We start from the raw sequence: 20,220 nt of genomic DNA on the forward strand, positions 1-20,220 counted from the left end.
TTTTATGAAGACATCTAAGGCAAATTCATTTTACATGAATTTATAAAAAAATCACAATATCTGCACAGATCATTCAGGAGAGACAAATCACAATAGCAATTGCAACGGGAAACACGATCAGTCTATGACCCATCGACCATACCAAATGATACTAAAATACTTTCAAATTTTTATATGTTGTGAATAAACTTCAAGAAGACACTGATTTAAAATTTGATCCACAAAAAAATTGTATGACAATGACAAACAACAAAGGTCACCGGAACCGGACACGAAAACAGAACAGGAAAATTTTCCAGATTGCTGTTCGGTTTAGTAAAAAAGTTAGACCTAGTAAATGATCTTCAAATCATACAAACAATGTATCAAAAGAAAGCTAATGATATCTCATACGAATCCTTAGAAGACCTCAAATGCAATCGGAATCATTTTCCAGCTCAAATGAAGATAGCTAGCAAATAGGTCAAGTCTGAAACAGAGTTTAAAGATTTATGCCTAAAAAACATGAGTTTAATTTGACTAAACGATTTGGAAATTCTATGAAATTTTTACGTGATTAGAACTAGATGTAATGACCAATTTAGGTCCAAAATCATTATACAAAAAAATCATACAAAAACAACAAATCGAGTAGGTGGGTTAACCTCAACACATATTCCAGAACAGATTGCCCTACTCACGAACAAGTTTTAACATAGCAAACGAGGTCTGACTTATGCATTTAATACGTCTATGAAAAGCTCTTGAAACCAGCTTTGAATCTCATGAGGATCTCAAAACCTATAAACAACATTATCAAGCTCAAATGAAGACGTTTATTAGATCAGTCCAATCAGGCCATCTGAATTACAAAATAGACAATCAATCAAGCAGATCATCAATACAAACCATTCTAAGCTATCATCCATCATCTATAGCCATTCTAAGCTACAATGATCATCAATACAATCGTAGAACATCATCTTAGGGTCTAGCTTTAGCACCGATTGCATAAGGCAATCTCACTTCATGCAGCTCAAGATCGAGAAGTTTACTTTAGTCAATCTCTATGCGAAGCACAATCGAGCTAAGGTCACTGTAAACGGGGCTTAGGACATGCCGAGGGAGGTCCAACACCAGCTAAGGACACCAGAATAGCTTCGGAATAGTCGTTGAAGTTGTTGGATTACAAAAAATCGGCGCCAAGCTGAACTGATCGAGAGAATTGACCTTGTACAGGGCAATCTAGCATCAAACAAGACTTATAACGACACAAGATCAACCTCACGGATGGCGACGGAATGTCAGTAAGGCTGGAATTCATCGAAAAATCATCACAAATCGTCGAAACGAGCGGTTGAAACCATCAGTCTCAACACTAGCGATGAACACGATGATTGGCGTCCAAAGAAAACTAGGCAAGCGGTCTTGAGGCCGGATGGCTGTTGTGACCGATGATAGGGGTGGCTAATTGATATAGCTAGTAATAGCACCCAGAGGGGGGTGAATAGGTGTTTAAATAATTTCTCGAGATATGAAAGCAATACTGGACTAACAACAGAAAGGAAGCTCTCCTTTAGTTAACAAATCGAACTATGATCAAAGTAAGCGGAGAGTAAGGAAGAGAAGATTGAACACAAGGTTTATAGTGGTTCAGCTTATTCCAAGCCTACGTCCACTCTTCTGCACTGACAACCTACTAGCTAGATTTCACTATGAACAAAAGAGATATTACAGCATTGCTTTCCCTTGATTCCATAGTGTAAATATTCTATCACACTTCCTCAAGGTCTCTCAAAGTATAGACTCTCTTTTGTGTACAAGATTTCGCTCAGCAAATGAATTGACTAAGAATCAAAGAGCTTCAGACTTTGGAATTCTTCTATCGTGCACACCTCGAACAACTGGAACGTCTTCTTTTTATACTCCTTTGTGCCATCATACCCGTTGGCACTTACCAAATGAATTATTCCAATCCTCCCGTTGGACAGAATCAATTAGGAAGATTATTCGAGCTATTAAAGGAACATGTCGATAGCCCATCAATCTTGCTCGCCCATACAATCAGGATCTTGGTTTCCATAAGTAGAACCTTCTAGGAATACTTCATCAATCATCGGATCTTTAATCATTCTTGATTTGAATAAAGGAATCCGTTATGTCTTATCTAGCCAAGAGATCTTCTCCAGTCAATAAGACCAAATCCTTAGAGAAGCACTCAGTTCTGGATAGCATTTCTTCAACGGATTAGAAACTATCAATCAGAATAGATTTTGAGTCTTGAGTCTGGCAGTCCGGAGATCTTCAGACTTTAATAGCAGAGTCTGCAAATCTTCAGACCAGACTGATAGAAACGTTTTGTCAGCTTCAAAATATTCCAGAAAGATTTCTCCAACACTAATGATGATCAATGCACTGGTGGACTCACTAGAAGTGGCTCCAACAAGCGGTGGTGAGGGGGTGGTGAAGTGGCGTGGCCGAGCAAGAGAAAGGGGGGAGAGAATGGATTTAAAATTCAAACCCTTGAGAGAGAGAATGGATCTAAAATACAAGCCCCCCTTGCATTTTGGAGGGAAAATGGCTTATATACCTCCTTGCAAGATCAAATCTTAGCCCTTGGATCAATCCAATGGCTAGGATTCAATCTTCCTAGCTTAAATAACTTACTGAGGCACTAAGCTTGCTTATGACTAAATGATAATGTGTACATGTCAATTGGAAGGGCTATGATGAACTTTTAAAGAATGATCATGATTAATTTTGTGATTAAAGGGCAATCGGGGACATTTTTATAATTTCACATATCTGAGGGCAATTTTGTAATTTCATTATGGTGAATTTGTAATTTTGTGCAAAAGGGACATGGGAGAGTCGGCCATGGCCTTAGCTTGTCAATGATGGTTGCTGGCCACCGCAGATCTATCAAAAAATGGCCAAACCGGCCATTTCTACTAGTGAACAATCGAATCGGTCATATCAGTCTGAATCAGTTTTGACTGGTTTGATCGATTTTGGCTAGTTTTTGCAAAATTTTATGCAATTTAAGGAATTCCTATCCAGTTTGAAATGAAAATAAGCTAATTTGAAGAGGAACGGTCCAAAATCACCAATATTAAACCAACTAAAATTTTCAAAAACATTTCAATTAATTTTAATTGGTTTAATTAATCCAAGAATATTGAAAATTACACTTAAACTTAATGCCGTGAATTTGGAATTTCTATGCGATTAGCGCAATTTGTGCAACTCCCACCTTTAAAAACTAGATTGACCAAAATTGAACCTAATTCATAGAATAAGATCTCAATTGGTTTAATTACTCATGTTAATAATGACTTAATGCATCCAAATTGATACTAAAATGGTGGTATGAACTTTATGACAAAATTAGAGCAAGGGCCAATGATGAAATTGAATGTTAACCCATCAAATTAAACCTTGGTCTAGAATGGCCAAAGATGACTTTTTGGTTGTTTTGTTAAAAACGAGTAGGAAATTACCTACAATTGACAGGCCAAAGAAAACAGAATGAAAAATGACACTTTTGCTTTGAGCAATAGGTTCCGTCATGATCAGATACCTTAATCTTGAGTTTTTACTTTTAACTATATGTTGACTAAAAATCAAGTGTCAACAATGATGACTCTAAAATGTAAGATAAGTTACAATATTAAAATGAGTATCCAATTGTGATTGGTAGTGCTTAGAAGAGCATGTGTGGAGCATTATGCTTAGTAATGGATTAGTTTTCTATTGGAAGTTCACCTTCGGGAAAGTCACAACATCACCTTAAATTGTTGACGTGGCAATTCAATATTGCTAGTTGTCCTATTGATTTCCAATGAAAATTTATTGAAAAGACTACATTGAAATTTTATGCAAATCTTTATGACTAAAATGGTAAAATTAAGAATTTTAGAACTGGGCTGACGATCATATAATAGGTTTAGAACTCCAATTAAAGAACGTGGTCCTCTTGGGTTAGTGAGGTATGAAGAATGTATTCCTTCCTCCTTTATAACCCAATTTATACTTTCTCATGATCTAAATATCTGAAATTGATCAGTTTATCTTCCACATTCTGCGAACACCAACAGAAGCGAATGGGTATAGGTTTAAAATAATTACAAGTAAGCAGTCTCTCTGAGTTTGATTGAAATGAGCTTGCTTTGTAGTTAATCTGCCAAGGATCCAAGTTTCACCATGTGACTCTAAGTTAAACCCAAATTCAGAGCTCCTTCAAGATTCCAGAGCCAGAATCCAAAGTCATCACCACTTTCTTCAACTGCTCTTTCAAGAAGTTGGAAATGGAATGCATCATAACAATGTAAATATCATATTAGCAAACATGGGAGTTATCATTTCTGTCTAATGAGTATCAGATCATTATATGGGGAATGAATCCAATAAAAATCTAAGCAAGCATCAAAGTCAAAGCAAATACAATTACCCTCATAAAAGTAGATACGACCAAGCATAGGGTTAAGAATAATCCGAAAAGTAGATTGAAGGAATTTCTGTATATTTCGATAATATCATAATGAAGAACACATCAATCATTTATAGACTTTATTAGATAATTATATAAGATAAAATATTAATCAAAATATACATAATCAAATGGAGAAATACTCGAAATCTTGAGAAATATGAATAATCAATAGAAACATCTTAATCATTTTCAATATAAGAAAATATCATAATTATATCTAACATCCTTTCAAACTCAAATGTGCATAGAAGTCAGCTTGAGTCTGGATTAAAGAAAAAAATTCCGAAAAATGCTTAGTCGATTGCCGGAACGGTTGCCGTTAACACGGCTGCTTACACGGCTATTATGGATTGTCGTGGCTGTTGTGCAAGCTACACGGTCAGAGATTGTCGTTGCAACAGAAGGCTACTGTCGAGGCACGAGGCGGCTCTATGTGACAACAAAATAGGCTGACTGAGGAGCTGATGTCACCATAGGACTATAAGAACAATGCCCGAAATCAACGTTGATTAGACGATATTAGGACTTATTGAGAAAAAAAAAATCATAAGAGGCCAGATCTAGTGTGCCGTGGTGCACTTGGGAGTGCAACGTGGGCACATTAGATCGTGTAGCTCTTATACAAAGTTAAGAATAATGCAGAAAATAGATTTATAGGATCTTTGTATATTTCGATTATAACTTAGTGAAGAATACACCAATCTATTTAATTTCTTAATTTTTTTTTTTTTGTTGTTTCAATATTCTCACATTTTCACGTGACATGGAGGTTCAAAAACACTAGAATAGATATTGTACATCCAATATTTTCCTGTGGGTCATCCATGGAGGGTTCTAGTGGGATTGGATGTGTATAGTCGATGTAATAAAATAATGTAAGTATCACAGCGTTGTCTCATCGAATATTCGACAGATCGATGCATTTGGACAAATATCATATGCTTTACATGATGAGTTTGGAGGAAAAAAGTCACGGTTGCTGGAAAATGTGTGATTCTCAGAATCGTCATTAGCTATAGAGGTTGTCGTTTAGTTCTTATTCTTGCAAATCCCCGCCCCTCGCTCCCCGAGTGTCACGTCTAGATGAAAACCAATCCACTGCGACAAGTGATCGCGACCTCATATTTAATGTTATCTAGTTAGCTTTATTTACTTATAATAAATCATTATCGTTGCTTATGGACTAAGCAAAGTCCAAGTCTTGACTAATCTTCTGTGTAGTGTGAGTCTAAGACGTGATTCATCACATTTTTCTTCGCAAAAGAAAATTATATTCATTAGTCAAAAAAGATACTTAAGAAGTACGTAGTCTTCGGGACAAAATAAATCTGAAAAATAGAGTTAAATCCTGAAAATAATAAGGATCAACGGAGCATTTACAAAGTTAAGCACACACTCATTTAAAAAGAATAAATCTGTCAAGCAAAATAAGTGGTGGTAGATTACCGCATTTCGTATCTTTATTAGTAATAAGTAACACTGAAAATTCATTCTCCAATAACTAAGACATTGTCAATTGACAGTGGACACTTAAGTTCAACTTTCTCTATACCATCGTTGTACAGAGACAACCAAAATAGGTTGAATAAACATAGATTTAACATGTGGATGACCAAATTTTCGTGATTTAATGAAACGCCAAGATTCTTGCGATCATCATTGAAGTTGAAAGTAGAGAACCTATATACAAACAAAGTAAAAAGGTATCAAATCCCTAAAAGCATATTTATTAAACTTCCAGATCTAAATTGGGAGAGAATAGCACCAAGATCTAAAATTTGATCAGGAGAGTTCAAACTCTCAAATTGAGAGAATAGAGCTCCCAAATCTAAATTGAAGAGAAGAAAAAGAAAGAAGAGAATAATAAAACTCAAACAAAATCAACAAGAGGAAGGGGACGTGAGACTAACTCAAATCCTCTCCCATAGCTAAAGGTTAAAGAAGAAGATAGAAAGAAAAGAGAGGGAGAGAGAAAAGATTTTTCCACTCTCGGAAGCAATAAAAACATATTCATTCGCAATAGAGGCTACTTAATCTTTTGCAAAAAGGTGAAAGGGTTGTTGTCTTCACGATGTATTCACGTTCACTCACCTAAGCAGTTAATAGGACATTGTCACGATGTATTCCATCGAAGAGAGTGGAGAAAAGTAATAAATTTATTGTATGGTGCCAGTTCACTCCTATACCTTTTGCTTTGGCTAGTTTCTTTTTGACAATTTGTGAATATAATCATTTTGATTTATGTTGGCTGACAAGCATTGACAATTTGCTTTTTCTTTTATTTTTTTATAATTTTTGTTTTATTTTCCTATTCTTTCTACTTCTTTTTCCCTTCTCCCTCTGCTAGTCAATGAGCCTCGGTAATGGCTAGTGACTAGCCATATGCAAGGGCCAATGAGGTTCAATCTTGTTAGCTGCAGTTGAGGCTTGACCTTGCTTGAGGCTAGCAAGGTTGATCCTCACCGAAGGCTAGCGACCACCAAAGGCAGAAAGGAAAATAAAATTGATTTTAAAAAATTATTCACGTGATTACCAACCGTCCTACAGTCATGTCACATAGGATAACTAGCTTTTATGTCAGTGATTGCCAAATAAAATTAGCTAGAAAAATTAGATTAGTAAATCATTAAAAAGTTTAAGATCGATAAATTTATAACTTTTTGGAAAATTTTCCGGGCCTCTAATGTAGTATGAAAAATGGCTAATTCACCCGCTTTTCCTTCGACCTGGCAAAATTGTTATTTTTCATCACAATAAGATGGCTATTTGGAAAGTGACAGAGAGAAGCCACGGCCCCCAGTGGGAGAGATTGAGGGGATCGCGATGTTCTTAGCCTTAAACACGGCCTTGTTCTTAGTCAAGGTGCTTTCAGAGAATAAATGAATTTGAGATGGAACCCGTAAGTCCCCTATTTGAGAATAAACAATGTCGACCATAGTTAGGAATTTTCAAAAAGTGAAATACAAAGCTGATCAAGATGACTGGTTGATATGACTGATAGGTTATACTATTTAGATTTAAGATCCGTAAATGGTGGGCTTTCTCCCTCAACCTTGCATTCTGGAAACCTCGAACAGGAAGGAATATGGGAATGCATAACGCATCAAACATGTCTGGTTTAGGTCGATTAAAATTCCATTTGACATTACCTCAAACAATTTCGATATTTGCCTATGAACTTTATTAAATAACAACTAGCTAAAATTCTCGAACGGAAATTTGAGGAACAACTCGGGGCCAATGGGCCCATGCATCACGGGCTCCACAGAAGTACCATTATTTGCCATTCCATCGAGAAGTGGAAAAAAGCAAAGCGAAAGATGCAGAAAACGTAGAAAATAGCAACGCACATGGAACATTTCAAAAATAATTGAACGACACGTGTCTAGGTGAGATAGGTCCAATCCCACTATAAATTATCGTGACTCCGCCTTCTCACCATGCAAGAACCGTAGAAAACATGTCTCCGAGAAAGATCCTTTTGCTTTTCCTGCTTATGGTGGCGCTCACCACAGCCGCTCTTGCCGATCATGGCCCTCCGCATAAGCCTCCCCATAAGCCGCCGCATAAGCCGCCTGCAATGGAGGAAAGCACCACCCTTGATGAAACCCTTACCACCTTGGATGGTGGCAAGAAGAAACCGCCACCCAAAAAGAAACCTCCAATGGAAGAAACCGCCACCCTTGATGAGGAAACCCTGACCACCTTGGACGGTGGCAAGCCTCCCAAGAAGAAGCCTCCGCCGATAAAGCCACCACCAAAGCACAAGCCTCCAACGGGTGTTGAGGACGCCCACAAGCCACCTGGTGGTGGTGGCCACAAGCCACCTGGTGGTGGTGGCCATAGGCCACCACCTTTGAACTAATCATAAGTAGCCAAGTTCGTCTCATGGCATATGCAGAACGTGGTGTACTAGAATAAGAGCTTGGATTCAATCAGTTGGTCATGCTTACTGCAATTTCGTGATATCGATATCATGTTGTCATGTAATTCGTAGTCATGCGGTCTAGCCAGCTAGATTTTGGGCAAGTTAATGTGCATGAGACGTGTATCCATCTTCTGAGCATTGGAGACTTGAATATGAGTGGTTCGCTCTTTATGTTATTAACTTCTCCTTTCACATAATTGTAGGTGTTTCATAGCAGTGAAATGGGCACATGCCAGTCATTGATAATAACTTTCATCTTATCCTGATGTGATTAAAGGCTTACGACAATGGTTGGCCGAGAATGTCTAAAAGCAGTCCATTCAAATATATTCACTCCTCACTTTTCTCTTTATGTTTACACCAAAAATTAGCTAAGTCATTGGCATAATACTAATTCAGATAAACATATAACTTGGACAAGGCGTGACCATTTGTGAGACACCAACGCGTAAGCCTTTATCGATGGCCATACCAATCGCAAGAACTCCTGTCAATGGCTATGCTTATCAATGACTATGATCAATTATTGACATAAGATAGCTGTTGGTTGCTGATTAGCAAAAGATGCCGACGAACATGCTAAAGTTCATTGTTCAACGAGCTGAAGTGGAGGATCAAGATATGATGTTAAAGAATAACCATCCCGGGATGAAAAATTGTGGCAACGTGAAGGCTTGGAGCGAGAAATTCCAGAGATGTGAAAGCATGGCTAGAACCGCTGAAGATCTGCTTATAGGCAGTAATAAATACCAGTGTTTGTGTACTATAAGCCCTCCTCCCTGCACAAAAACGAACGAACTTTTTTACCTTTCAATTGTATTTAAACCTATATCATAGTCTAGCTGTCGTTTCTGGATATCTCATCGTTGATTAAATTCCGGCGTATATCATAACTGTGTCATTGAGTTTTAGCCACTGTAATTCTATTGCAGGATAAAACGCTCAGCAAAATTCTATCCTCTTGCCATTTACAATAGCCAAGCAACTCTCTTATACAGGAAAAAACTCATTCACATGGCGACATAAATGATTCAACAACATGCAAGGATCGTCCCACGGAAGAAGTTTGATTCTCCCAGGACTTCCGAATTCTGCTTTATGCCAGGGACCTAGTTTCCATTTGAATCGCAAGAATATTTAGCCCACAAAAACAAAAAGATCAATGCGATATTGCATTTGTACGAGCGGCTTTCAGGATCACCCTACAATTACACATGAAGGCAATGAGACTACTGGCATGACATACAAACTTTGTTGAGCTTGCTTCAGGTGCATTTTGAGTGCATCGTTGTTTACCTAGCAGGCATCATCAGATAATACTGTAAGAACAAGATTCTACAGAAGAGCAAGGGTTTATGCCCGCAGACCCCTGACAACACGATGGATCCAAAATATCGAGGAGCCATCAGTAATCATTGAGGAATCTGACAAGGAGGTAGATCCAGGATGAGAGCATCAAATCCATGTTCCATCTCGCCAAGAAAAGAAGAAAGGGTGCACCATAAGATTGTGATGAAGAGAGCCCCAAAGCAGGTAATTCATCCCATCCATGGGCTCTCACATGCCACAACGCAAATTGAAGAAGGTGGTCCCTTTGGGTTAATTAGGTATGAAGGTATTCCTTCCTCCTCTATAACCCAATTTCTACTTTCTAATGATCCAAATATCTGAACTCGATCAGTTTAACTTCCACATCCCGGGAGCACGAACGGGAACAAATGTGTATAGGTTAAAAATAATTACAAGTAAGCAATCTCTCTGAGTTTGATTTAAATGAGCTTGCTTTGCAGTTAATCTGCCAAGTCTCCAAGTTTCACCTCGTGACTCGAGTTGAACCCAAATTTAAGGCTCATTCAAGCTTCCAGTGGCAGAATCCAGATTTCTTTAACTGCTCTCTCAAGAAGCTGGAATACATCATTACGATGTAAAGATCATATCAGCAAACATAGTAGTTGCATTGTCTATCTGGGGAATAAAACAAATAAAAGTGTAATGAAATATCAAAGCTAGAGCAAATCCAATTACACTCACCAAAAAGAATACCCACGAGCATGTCTACCTACCACTCTCACAGTAATAAAATTTCTTAACTTCTATAAGGTCCCCATGCATCACGAATTATCAACCCAATTAAAGAGCATGCCACTCGTGGAACGATACCTTATCATACTAATATTTTCTAAACAGAAAATAATATTAATCTGCTCAACACACCTGAAGCTATGATCGAGACTCCTGGCTTAAATATCATGTACCAATAATAAATTATGAAGGGGAAAACCAATAAAATCGACCAAAACACAGAAGTCGGGACCAGATATTAAAAGGCACGAACAAAGACACTTATGGACGAAAGCAAGCAACCCCATTTCAAACTAAAAAACAACAACTATGAATCTTTTGTTTTTTTTTCCTTCACCTCGCATTTTCACGTGACATGGATGGCCCCAAAACACTAGATTACACATTGGATACGCAATATTTTTCTGTGGGTCATCAGTGGACGGCTTTTACCGGGGCTCGATGCGTTCGCGATAAGCGTCGGCAGACACACACATAACTACCACGGCCATTGTCTCATCGAATATTCGAGGGGTCGCCGTATTTGGACAAACATCATATGCTTCGCATGACGAACTTTCCAGAGGCAATCATTGTTGCTGGCAATCTGTGATTCTCGAAATCGCCATTAGCCATTGGGGGCAGTCGTTTTGTCTCTTTCTAGTGTCTTATCCTTGCAAGTCCCTCCGCTCTGCTCGCCACGTACGTGGGAGATTACACTCCACGAGCGTCGCATCTACAGAACCGACAGTCCCTGCGACCAAGTGTTGCCGACCTCATTTTTTTAAAGTTATCTAGTGAGCTTCAATAGTTAACCGTTATCAAGAGCATTACGTCGCTTGAGAAATCTTCCGAAATTCTGAGTGAGCGTAAGGCGTGACTCATCGCTTGCAACAGTTGCTGTTTAATCTTCGTGCTAAAGGTGAAAGGGTCGCTACTTTCCCGGTGAGTCTGCGTTGGCCAATCTTGGCAATCGGCAAGGCAGTTTTACGATGCATTCTGCCCGAGGAAGAGGAGACGCGCACAACGCCTGGGGTGCGCCGAGGGCATCGGTGGTCCTCGCCAGTCGCTGCGGTGGCTTAGGGCTTGGTAGTTCAATTCGAGGTTCATGTATTTCATGCATTTTGGGATGAAAAATGTCCTTGTTGAGAGAGCGAAAATCTATTTCCTGCAAAAGTACGTAAGGATTCCTTGCACGAGCCTCTAAGCTAAGTATGGAAAATGGGTAAATCCTAGGAGTGAGTATGATCCTTGTTGAATTGGTCCAACATCTAACTTAGGGGTCAATCCGCATGATATTAATTCTTAATTTTTGAGATAGAAGATCAACCCTGTTGAACCTAAGATCAAGAAAGTCTAATCTAGTTATAAAAAGACAAAAGTATTATTTTGAATTATATATCCATTAACAATACGACATTAAACAATCAACTACGAACACCAATTCCTATTAAACATAAATATAAAATAAAGTAACAATAGAAATTTACAAATGAACATGCAAAGTGAGGCAAGAAAGGCAAGCAGTGAGGCAAATGAACAAAGGCAAGCAAGGAGAACAAAGAGAGGCGAGTGATTAGCAAGCGAGCGAGACTAGGGCAAGCAACTGAGACTGAGGTGAGTGAAGGGGGTTTCTTTTTTTCTTTTTGAGTCAAATTAAGGCTATGTTTCTTTCAACTTTCTAATGTACACGATGAACTAAAATGCGAAGAAAACAAAGGAGGAGGCCTTAGAATTTATAGTAAACAAAAGCATATAATAGATAATATATTAAATATATAATATTTGTTATATATTATGTACAAGATTGGTCCAGATTGGATCAACTCTAAACTTTTAAGATCGAGAATGAACTCGCATAGTAAAGGATCTAGTGATCTAAGAACTAGTGATTGACCCACTCGCCTTAGGAGCTAGATTAAGATCAATCAGGTTAACCTTAGACTAGTGCTTGCCCCTAGTTAATTGTTATTTAATCCGAATAAGATGGCTCTTTGGCAATTGTTAGAGAGAGAGGGAGAATGAGAGGGTCGCGATGTTCATAGCCCACAACACGGCCTTGCTCTTTTTGTTTTTCGTAAATCCAGAGCATGAGTAAGGTGTTTTGGAGAATATAGGGTTGGGGATGGGACCCACGAGTCCTTCTTTTGTCCTTTTCCATGGCGGTTTGCAGGTAATTCGCGAATGCTCCTGATTGCCGCTTCCTCTCATTTCTATTTTCATTTTTTTTAAAATCTTCTTAACTAACAGGTTGATTTATTTTGGAGCTTAAATTATATTTTAAACTCTTAGAAAAGAAACATAGGCATTTTTTTAGCAAGTCCTAATATACGGGCCTCGGTTGTTAATCAGTGGATGTTTTTAGATTTCATATTCTAGTTAAACTCAGTTGTTTTGCTCCATAAACTTATTTATGACACTCAAATCTAAATCTTAATAAAATATGTGCATTAGGTGGAACATTTAATAATAATCTTAGAGAAACAAGTTAGTCATAGATAAGAGTTTATAAACAAAAAAACAAAAAAAAACAACATTAATTGAGATACAAACAAAGAGAACAATATAATTAGTCGGTTGTATTGCTCAGAAGTATAGCTTTCTTCTCCATCTTATGTTTATCTTGCTCTTCCTAAGTGTTGCAATCTGGAAGTATGAAACAGGAACAAGTATGAGAATCATGAAAATAGTTTCACGATCATTTCGTAATTGCTAACTCAGACTTATATTGATAGGGTGGTTTCTTTGGCATCTTTATATTGTCTTTGTTACTCCATCCATTAGGAATCTCTGCTTCCATTTTTTATACATAGTTGGCCCTTCTATGCATTGCTCTCATGATGACAACAAAAGACTAAAGCCCCGATCGAACAAGTTCGTCAAGACTAACTTTCAAAGGTGGGATCACTTTTATACCGCTGGCTAATGCATAACTTTCTTGAGATCAAACATATCCGGTTTACATTTCACACTACATGATAGAGAACAAGAGCATGGTCCCACTTACTTACCTGCCCCAATTGCAACTTCCCCCAATCAACGTTAGCCTCGATTGCGACTTCCCTAATCAACACTAGCTAAGTCCAACTTTTCATCTTAGTGCGTGGGACACCCTTCTCTTTTCTGTGTCCTCATCTTGAAATAAATCGCAATGCGAATAAAAATATTTCAAAAGGAAATCAAACGGTAGCGCTTGTCAAGACGAGATAGGCCTAATCCTTCTATAAATAACCTACCGACTCCACCTCTCACTATGCAGAAACCTCAAAAAATATGTCTCCAAAAACCATCTTTGTGCTTTTCCTGCTTACAGTGGTGCTCACCAGTGCCGCTCTCGCCGACCATGGCAAACCTTACAAGAAACCACCGCCAAAAAAGAAACCTCCAACGGAAGAAACCACCACCCTTGATGAGGAAACTCTGACCACCTTGGATGGCAGCAAGAAGCCACCACCGAAAAAGAAACCTCCAACGGAAGAAGCTGGAATGCATCATTACGATGTAAAGATCATATCAGCAAACATAGTAGTTGCATTGTCTATCTGGGGAATAAAACAAATAAAAGTGTAATGAAATATCAAAGCTAGAGCAAATCCAGTTACACTCACCAAAAAGAATACACACAAGCATGACTATCTACCATTCTCTCCGTAATAAAATTTCTCGACTTCTATAAGGTCCCCATGCATCACGATCTATCAACCCAATTAAAGAGCATGCCACTCGTCGAGCGATATCTAATCATCCTAATATTTTCTAAACAGAAAATAATATTAATCTGCTTAACATACCTGAAGCTATGATCGAGACTCCTGGCTTAAATATCATGTGCCAATAATAAAATATGAAGGGGAAGACCAATAAAATCGACCAAAACACAGAAGTCGGGACCATATATTAAAAGGCACGAACAAAGACGCTTATGGACGAAAGCAAGCAACCCCATTTCAAACTAAAGAACAACACCTATGAATCTTTTGTTTTTTTTTTTCCTTCACCTCGCATTCTCACGTGACATGGATGGCCCCAAAACAGTAGGAATACACATTGGATACGCAATATTTTTCTGTGGGTCATCAGTGGACGGCTTTTACTGGGGCTCTATGCGTTCGCGAAAACCGTCGGCAGACACTAACATAACTACCACGGCCATTGTCTCATCGAAAATTCGAGGGGTCGCCGCATTTGGACAAACATCATGTGCTTCGCATGACGAACTTTGCAGAGGCAATCATTGTTGCTGCCAATCTGTGATTCTCGAAATCGCCATTAGCCATTTACTCTCTTTCTAGTGTCTTATCTTTGCAAGTCCCTCCGCTCTGCTCTCCACGTACGTGGGAGATTACACTCCACGAGCGTCGCATCTAGAGAGCCGACAGTCCCTGCGACCAAGTATTGCCGACCTCATTTTTTAAAGTTATCTAGTGAGCTTCAATAGTTAACCATTATCAAGAGCATTATGTCGCTTGAGAAATCTTCCGAAATGCTGAGTGAGCGTAAGGCGTGACTCATCGCTTGCAACAGTTGCTGTTTAATCTTCGTGCAAAAGGTGAAAGGGTCGCTACTTTCACGATGAGTCTGCGTTGGCTAATCTTGGCAATCAGCAAGGCAGTTTTACGATGCATTCTGCCCGAGGGAGAGGAGACGCGCACAACGCTTGGGGTGTGCCGAGGGCATAGGTCGTCCTCGCCAGTCGCCACGGTGGCTTAGGGCTTGGTAGCTCAATTCGAGGTCCCTCTATTTCATGCATTTTGGGATGAAAAATGTCCTTGTTGAAAGAGCGAAAATAGTTCTATTTCCTGCAAAAGTATGTAGAGATTCGTTGCACGAGCCTCTAAGCTAAGTATGGAAAATGGGTAAGTCTTAGGGGTGAGTATGATCCATGTTGAGCTGGTCCAATATCTAACTTAGGGGTCAATCTGCACGGTATTAGTTCTCAATTTTTTAGACCAAAGATCAACCCTATTGAGCCCAAGACCAAGGAAGTCTAATCTAATTCCAGCGGACCAATAAATTATTTTTTGTTTTACTTTTGGTATTCCTTAAAAAGACAAACGTACTATTTCAAATTACATATCCATTAACAATGTGACATTAAACAATAAAACTACAAACACCAATACCTATAAAACATAAATATAAGATCAAGTAAGAATAGAAATTTACAAATGAACATGCAAAATGAGGCAAGAAAGGCAAGCAGTCGGGCAAATGAAGAAAGGCAAGCGAGGCGAGCAAAGAGATGCGAGTGATTAGCAAGCGAGCAAGACCAAGGCAAGCAACTAAGGCCGAGGTGAGTTAAGGGGGTTTCTTTTTTTCTTTTTTCTTTTTTCTTTTTTCCTTTCTTTTAGGTCAAATTAAGGTTATGTTTTTTTCTACTTTCTAATTTACACGACAAACTAAAATGCAAAGAAAACAAAAGAGGAGGCCTTAGAATTTAGAGTAAACAAAAGCATATAATATTTAATATATATTACATATTATGATTCGAGCTATACTAACCCTAAACTTTTAAGATCTAAGATGAACTCCTATAATAGAGGATCCGGTGATATGAAAACCAATGATCAACCCGCTCGCCTTAGGAGATAGATTAGGATCAATCGGATTATCCCTACACTGGTGCTTGCCCCTAGTTAATCACTTGCTTTTCCTTCGGCATGGAAAAATTGTTATTTAATCCGAATAAGATGGCTATTTGGCAATTAGAGAGAGAGAATGAGAGGGTTGCGATGTTCATAGCCCACAACACGGCCTTGCTCTTTTTGTTTTTCGTAAATCCAGAGCATGAGTAAGGTGTTTTTGGAGAATATAGGGTTGGGGATGGGACCCACGAGTCCTTCTTTTGTCCTTTTCCATGGCGGTTTGCAGGTAATTCGCGAATGCTCCTGATTGCCGCTTCCTCTCATTTTTATTTTTCTTTTTCTAAAATCTTCTTAACTAACAGGTTGATTTATTTTGGAGCTTAAATTATATTTTAAACTCTTACAAAAGAAACATAAGCATTTTTTTAGCAAGTCCTAATATACGAGCCTCGGTTGTTAATCAGTGGAAGTTTTTAAATTTCATATTCTAGTTAAACTTAGTTGTTTTGCTCCATAAACTTATTTATGACATTCAAATCTAAATCTTAACAAAATATGTGCATCAGGTGGAACATGTAATAATAATCTTCGAGAAACAAGTTAGTCATAGATAAGAGTTTATAAAATAAAATAAAATAAAGCAACATTAATTGAGTTACAAATAAAGATAACAATATAATTAGTCGGTTGTACTGCTCAAAAGTATAGCTTTCTTCTCCATCTCACATTTGCCTTGCTCTTCCTAAGTGTCACATTCTGAAAGTGTGAAATAGGAACGAGTATGAGAATGATGAAAATAGTTTCACAATCATCTCGTAACTGCTAACGTCAGACTTATATAGATAGGGGGTTTCTTTGGCATCTTTATATTGTCTTTGTTACTCCATTCATTAGGAATCTCTGCTTCCATTTTTTATACATAGTTGGCCCTTCTATGCATTGCTCTCATGATGACAGCTAAAGACTAAAGCCCTGATCGACCAAGTTCGTCGACACTAACTTTCAAAGGTGGGATCACTTTTATACCGCTGGCTAATGCATACCTTCCTTGAGATCAAACATATCCAGTTTACATTTCACACTACACGAGGGAGATCAAGAGCACGGTCCAGCTTACTTACCTGCCCCAATTGCAACTTCCCCAATCAACATTAACCCCGATTACAACTTCCCTAATCAACACTAGCTAAGTCCAACTTTTCATCTCAGTGCGTGGGACACCCTTCTCTTTTCAGTGTCCTTATCTTGAAATAAACCGCTATGTGAATGAAAATATTTCAAAAGGAAATCAAGCGGCACGTGTCAAGACGAGATAGGCCCAATCCTTCTATAAATAACCTACCGACTCCACTTCTCACCATGCAGAAACCTCAGAAAATATGTCTCCAAAAACCATCTTTGTGCTTTTCCTGCTTACAGTGGTGCTCACCACTGCCACTCTTGCCGACCATGGCAAACCTCACAAGAAACCACCACCGAAAAAGAAACCTCCAACGGAAGAAACCACCGCCCTTGATGAGGAAACTCTGACCACCTTGGATGGTGGCAAGAAGCCACCACCGAAAAAGAAACCTCCAATGGAAGAAACCACCGCCCTTGATGAGGATGGTGGCAAGAAGAAACCACCGCTGAAAAAGAAACCTCCAACAAAAACCACCACCCTCGATGAGGAAACCCTGACCACCTTGGATGGTGGCAAGAAGCCACCACCGAAAAAGAAACCTCCAACGGAAGAAACCACCGCCCTTGATGAGGATGGTGGCAAGAAGAAACCACCACCCAAAAAGAAACCTCCAACAGAAGAAACCACCACCCTCAATGAGGAAACCCTGACCACCTTGGATGGTGGCAAGAAGCCACCACCAAAAAAGAAACCTCCAACGGAAGAAACCACCACCCTTGACGACGAAACTCTGGCCACCTCAAATGGTGGCAGGCCTTTCATGAAGAAGCCACCACCGAAAAAGAAACCTCCCACGGACTAAACCTTGGCCACCATGGACGGTGGGCATTGAGGACTCTGACAAGCCACCAACTGTCAAACCACCTCACAACCCACCAGCTTCTAACTAGTTAGAAGTGGCCAAGTTTGTCTCATAGCTTGTGCAGAACGTATTGAGCAATATAATAGAGAAGTAAAGATTGTAAATACCAGTACCGTACTGCAAGTAGGCGACGGCATTGCTCGTATTTATGGTATGTGGTGTACTAGAATAAGAGCTTGGATTTAAATCACCTTGTCGTGCTTTCATGTTATCGATGTCGTCTCGTTCATGTAATTCGTCGTCATGTGGTCAAGGCTTGTATGGAGTGCGTCTGACCAACTAGATTTGGGACAAGTTAATGTGCACGAGACATGTATCTATCTTCTAAGCGTCGTACACAGGAATTTGAACGATTCGCTCTTTGTGTTAGTAACTTCTTATTTGGCATACTTCTACATGCTTCATAGCAAACATATTCTCTCTTTTCATTTTTCTCTTTATAAGCTAAAAAATGCTTGGGATCTTCTTTTTGTGTTCTGATTATAAAAAACGAAATTATTTTCCCCTGTTGCTATCATGCCCCGAACGAGACAAAATTTTCCCCACGAAAAATGGGGAAAAGGAACAAGAAGCGGGGCGACGGGGCGAGGATGCGGATGGTAAATTGCTTTAAGATCCGAAAATAAGAAAGACTTGAGTGATCAAATGATACTACGTATGTATGATATTGTGATATCAAATGATTAAATGTCACTTTCCTAATAGAGTCGTGTTTTTCTAGTATTCTTGGTCGTAGCCTCGTAGGAAATTGATTGCAAACATGGACATTGCACACTTTTTTATTGGGTTCCTTTGTTTTGTAGAAAAAACTCACATTTTGAAATATATTTTTCTAAATATGATCATTTATATCGCTTAAAGAAAATAAATAAACAAATGATATTTTCGTCGTCCACTAAAATATTTAGGTATAAATTATTATCAATGATGAAACTATTTTTTTATTGATTAATCATTATAAGCGATATAATTAATTATTTTTCGGAAAATATTTTTAAAATCATTTATATTTCACGAAACAAATGTATACGAGTTTGCATGTGTCTAATGTCTCACAGTCAGATGGGATACGGAGAAACATATAACCCTTCTTGACACGAGGTGGTTCCCTTTAATTTAACCGCTTACAATATATTTTTCGCATTAAAATATATGTTTTTATATGGATCATAAAACATTGAAATTTTTATGAGAATTATCGAATTACCGAATGGCATGAGAATTTAAGTTTGTTAGCCGGTAAAAAGTCTACTAGAAAAATATAAATCACAAATCATGACATCTTATAAGAAAGAGACAAGCTATGAGAAATTTCAAATTGATAGTAGAGGTCGCTAGCGCTTTCATCGGGATAGGAGTTAAATATTATTAATCTAGTAAAAGTGTGCAAGGAAAAGTCAAAAAATTATTTGTACAAAATATCAATTCAATTATAAACATTTTAATTTGATCAATTTAATACTAAAATTTTTAACAACTTATCAATATAATTCTTCTGGCCAATTTTAGCCATAAATTGCTAATGCAGATACCAATCATCTCCCGTGGTATAACCAACCTTGATGTTGATCATTTTTGTAATTTTTAATAAATTTTCTAAATTTTTTTATTTTTTATTTTTTCTTATTATTATTATTTTTTATCCCAGGCCTTCATGGTGGTTGGTGAAGGTTGCTGGCCACAAGTGAGGTCAAGACACCCTCACCGAGTCTAGGAGATGCTGCCGTGCCTAAATCTAGGGAGGGTCACTAATCATAGTCAAAACAAAAAGAAAAAAGAAAGGGAAAACTAACAAAAAAGGAAAAAATTGAAAAAATTATTTACATTAACAAACTATCAAAATATTTAAAATTATATTAGCAAAATTAAAGTGTTAGATAGAATCGGTATCCCTATAACACGTGTCTAACTTTTTGGGTTATTATCCCGTAAAAACTAAAATCTTGATTGTAGAGGTCGGGTACTTGTCTTAGTCAATGAGCTGTAAATGCACATTGTCACGAGATTTACCAATGCCTGTTGTGTACTCACACGGTTCCTTGAAATCGAAAAGCAGAACACTTTCTGACCAAAAAGAAAAAGAAACGTGACGATGGGTCCGCACCACACTTTCATTCTGTCAGATATCTT

The 20,220-nt window shown here is 38.2% G+C and overlaps 2 protein-coding genes and 1 long non-coding RNA gene across 3 annotated transcripts; 2 read left to right on the top strand and 1 right to left on the bottom strand.

Moving 5' to 3' along the window:
• The first annotated feature begins 7,931 nt into the window (after positions 1-7,931).
• On the top strand, positions 7,932-8,336 carry LOC104416100 (early nodulin-75-like). Its single transcript, XM_010027536.1, has one exon. It carries the CDS (start codon positions 7,932-7,934, stop codon positions 8,334-8,336), a length of 405 nt encoding a protein of 134 aa, XP_010025838.1.
• Positions 8,337-9,621: 1,285 nt separating this feature from the next.
• LOC120286592 lies at positions 9,622-14,316 on the bottom strand. The gene is made up of 2 exons (XR_005545230.1): positions 14,252-14,316; positions 9,622-10,303 (listed from the first exon to the last, which is right to left on the bottom strand). It is a non-coding gene; the product is annotated as an uncharacterized LOC120286592 (long non-coding RNA).
• Positions 14,317-17,424: 3,108 nt separating this feature from the next.
• LOC104416101 (early nodulin-75-like) lies at positions 17,425-18,030 on the top strand. Its single transcript, XM_039299544.1, has one exon. The coding sequence runs from the start codon at positions 17,425-17,427 to the stop codon at positions 18,028-18,030; it is 606 nt and encodes a 201-aa protein (XP_039155478.1).
• The last annotated feature ends 2,190 nt before the right edge of the window (positions 18,031-20,220 follow it).

Source organism: Eucalyptus grandis, chromosome 8 (assembly GCF_016545825.1).
Source record: "Eucalyptus grandis isolate ANBG69807.140 chromosome 8, ASM1654582v1, whole genome shotgun sequence".
Lineage (NCBI taxonomy): Eukaryota > Viridiplantae > Streptophyta > Magnoliopsida > Myrtales > Myrtaceae > Eucalyptus > Eucalyptus grandis.

Excerpts from the sequence above, each read along its gene's own strand:
- LOC104416101 (XM_039299544.1), top strand. The coding sequence starts at position 17,425 with ATGTCTCCAAAAACCATCTTTGTGCTTTTCCTGCTTACAGTGGTGCTC.
- LOC104416100 (XM_010027536.1), top strand. The coding sequence starts at position 7,932 with ATGTCTCCGAGAAAGATCCTTTTGCTTTTCCTGCTTATGGTGGCGCTC.